Below are 1,822 nucleotides of genomic sequence, written 5' to 3' on the forward strand. Positions count from 1 at the left end.
AATTTAAACTATAAATATTTCTGCAATTTTCAATTTTAAAATTATAAATTATTTAATGCAAAATTAATGTAAATAGATGTCATGAGAGAAAATGCTAAAAACTTAATCGTGTTTTGTTTAAAGAAAGCAAGAATTTCCTTGAGTGAATGAATACTGAAAAATTAAACTTCCACGGAAATTGAAGAATGGAATCAAATTGAAAAAATTTAACATTATTAATTAAAATTATTATTTTTTAGTGGTGCAACTGAAGTGCCTCCCTGGTAGCCTTTGGAATGCGTCTCAAGGCTGATTCAAGATCTCTCTTTATGATTTCCGTTGCAGTCTTATGATTGTATCTTTTAATAGGTTGTCCATCATGCGACACTAGAAATTTCTCATAATTCCAACTGACATCACTCCTGCACACAGGTTGCCAACTGATCTCGCTTAATTCTCGCACGATTTGGCCGTCATCATCCTGTGGTAATGGCTGTTTTACCTTAAGATATTCAAACACTGGATGCGAGTGACTTCCATTAATATCAATTTTGAAATAAATTGTAAATTTTGGTTCAAACTTTGACCCAGGTCGCACGTTTTGTAAAAACAAAGGAATTTCATCGTTATCTAAAGGTTCCAATTTACCAAACTGATTGCAGGGAAAAGCCATAACGACAAGCCCTTTTGGTCCATATGTTGTGGCAAAGTCATTCAACTGAAAAATAAAGGAATTCTTGTTATCTGAATTAAATATGACAAATCATTCACATGGTATTTACAGTGGTACTTATTTACAAGTAGATTTCTATGAACTTATCATTTATACATGTACATTTAACAGATATAGAAAAAAAAATGCTAAGTATACTTTGAAACTAAAAATTAAACCATAATAATTAGAAAAAAGCTAGCAAGGTTACCTGTATAAGTTCTTGCTTAGTATTTTTATCACAAGAAGCCATATTGACGACAAGAGATACTTTTCCATGGTACTTTTCGAAATGATCCATTCTTCCATTCGGCATGTAGGCTGATAACTCATAAAACGACGAAATTGATAAAATTGGAATGGGTTTAACTGCCATATTATTCGCTGCAGTATTGGTTATTTTTTGCCTCAGCGAAGGGGATCCGCTTGGCGATGATTGCACATATTTTCCAGCACCAGCGGAAGATGTTGTGCTATGTGATGTCTTCACAACACCAGTGGAAGATACTGACGACTTTACAGAGGGAGGCTGCAGCGTGTGCGAGGCTTGCTTATCCATGACTGAAAGCGACGCCATGATAAGATTTGCAATCGAGCTGACAAAATATTGAAAGTGAAGAAATCCTAACACCTTTTGGGGTACCTGTCATTATAAGTGAGCTATATCGGAAATGTTGAAAATGGACCTTCCGTCCTTCAAATCAATATTACGTCTCTGATATCTGTGTGAGGATCTTTTAAGGTCTGTTTGGTTTGTAAGAGAAAATATGTACGTAGTTAATAGATACCACCAGTGTCAAAATCAACTAATTCAATATACATGTATTTGTAGGAATAAGAAGTAAAACTCGGAATGAAGATGCCATTTTAGGGTATTGATTTGACTCAGTCCTTTGGAGGGCCCCAAAAGTGACGTGCAAGGGATATTTGTTAAGGATATGTTTGCGATTATTTGAGAGTTAAACATTAGCCCAAGCTTATGTGATTACATATATATGTGGACCATGCTTCGAGGAAGAAAACCTGCTATTGATTTAATTCGATACATGAGAGGGGAAACTCACGACCAAGTGCTCTACAAAAATCTGTATTATCAGACCTAATATTGACCGATCATTTTCAAGTGCCTTT

The 1,822-nt window shown here is 34.8% G+C and overlaps 1 protein-coding gene across 1 annotated transcript; it reads right to left on the reverse strand.

Annotated features, from left to right (window-relative positions):
• Positions 1 to 235: 235 nt before the first annotated feature.
• Positions 236 to 1,268, reverse strand: LOC133204350 (glutathione peroxidase 2-like). The gene is made up of 2 exons (XM_061340074.1): positions 903 to 1,268; positions 236 to 697 (listed from the first exon to the last, which is right to left on the reverse strand). Exons 1-2 carry the CDS (start codon positions 1,266 to 1,268, stop codon positions 236 to 238), a joined length of 828 nt encoding a protein of 275 aa, XP_061196058.1.
• Positions 1,269 to 1,822: the final 554 nt, after the last annotated feature.

Source organism: Saccostrea echinata, unplaced genomic scaffold, assembly GCF_033153115.1.
Source record: "Saccostrea echinata isolate AGI-Se365-2 ecotype Australia unplaced genomic scaffold, CSIRO_AGI_Sech_v1 ptg000052l, whole genome shotgun sequence".
In the NCBI taxonomy this organism is placed as follows: domain Eukaryota; kingdom Metazoa; phylum Mollusca; class Bivalvia; order Ostreida; family Ostreidae; genus Saccostrea; species Saccostrea echinata.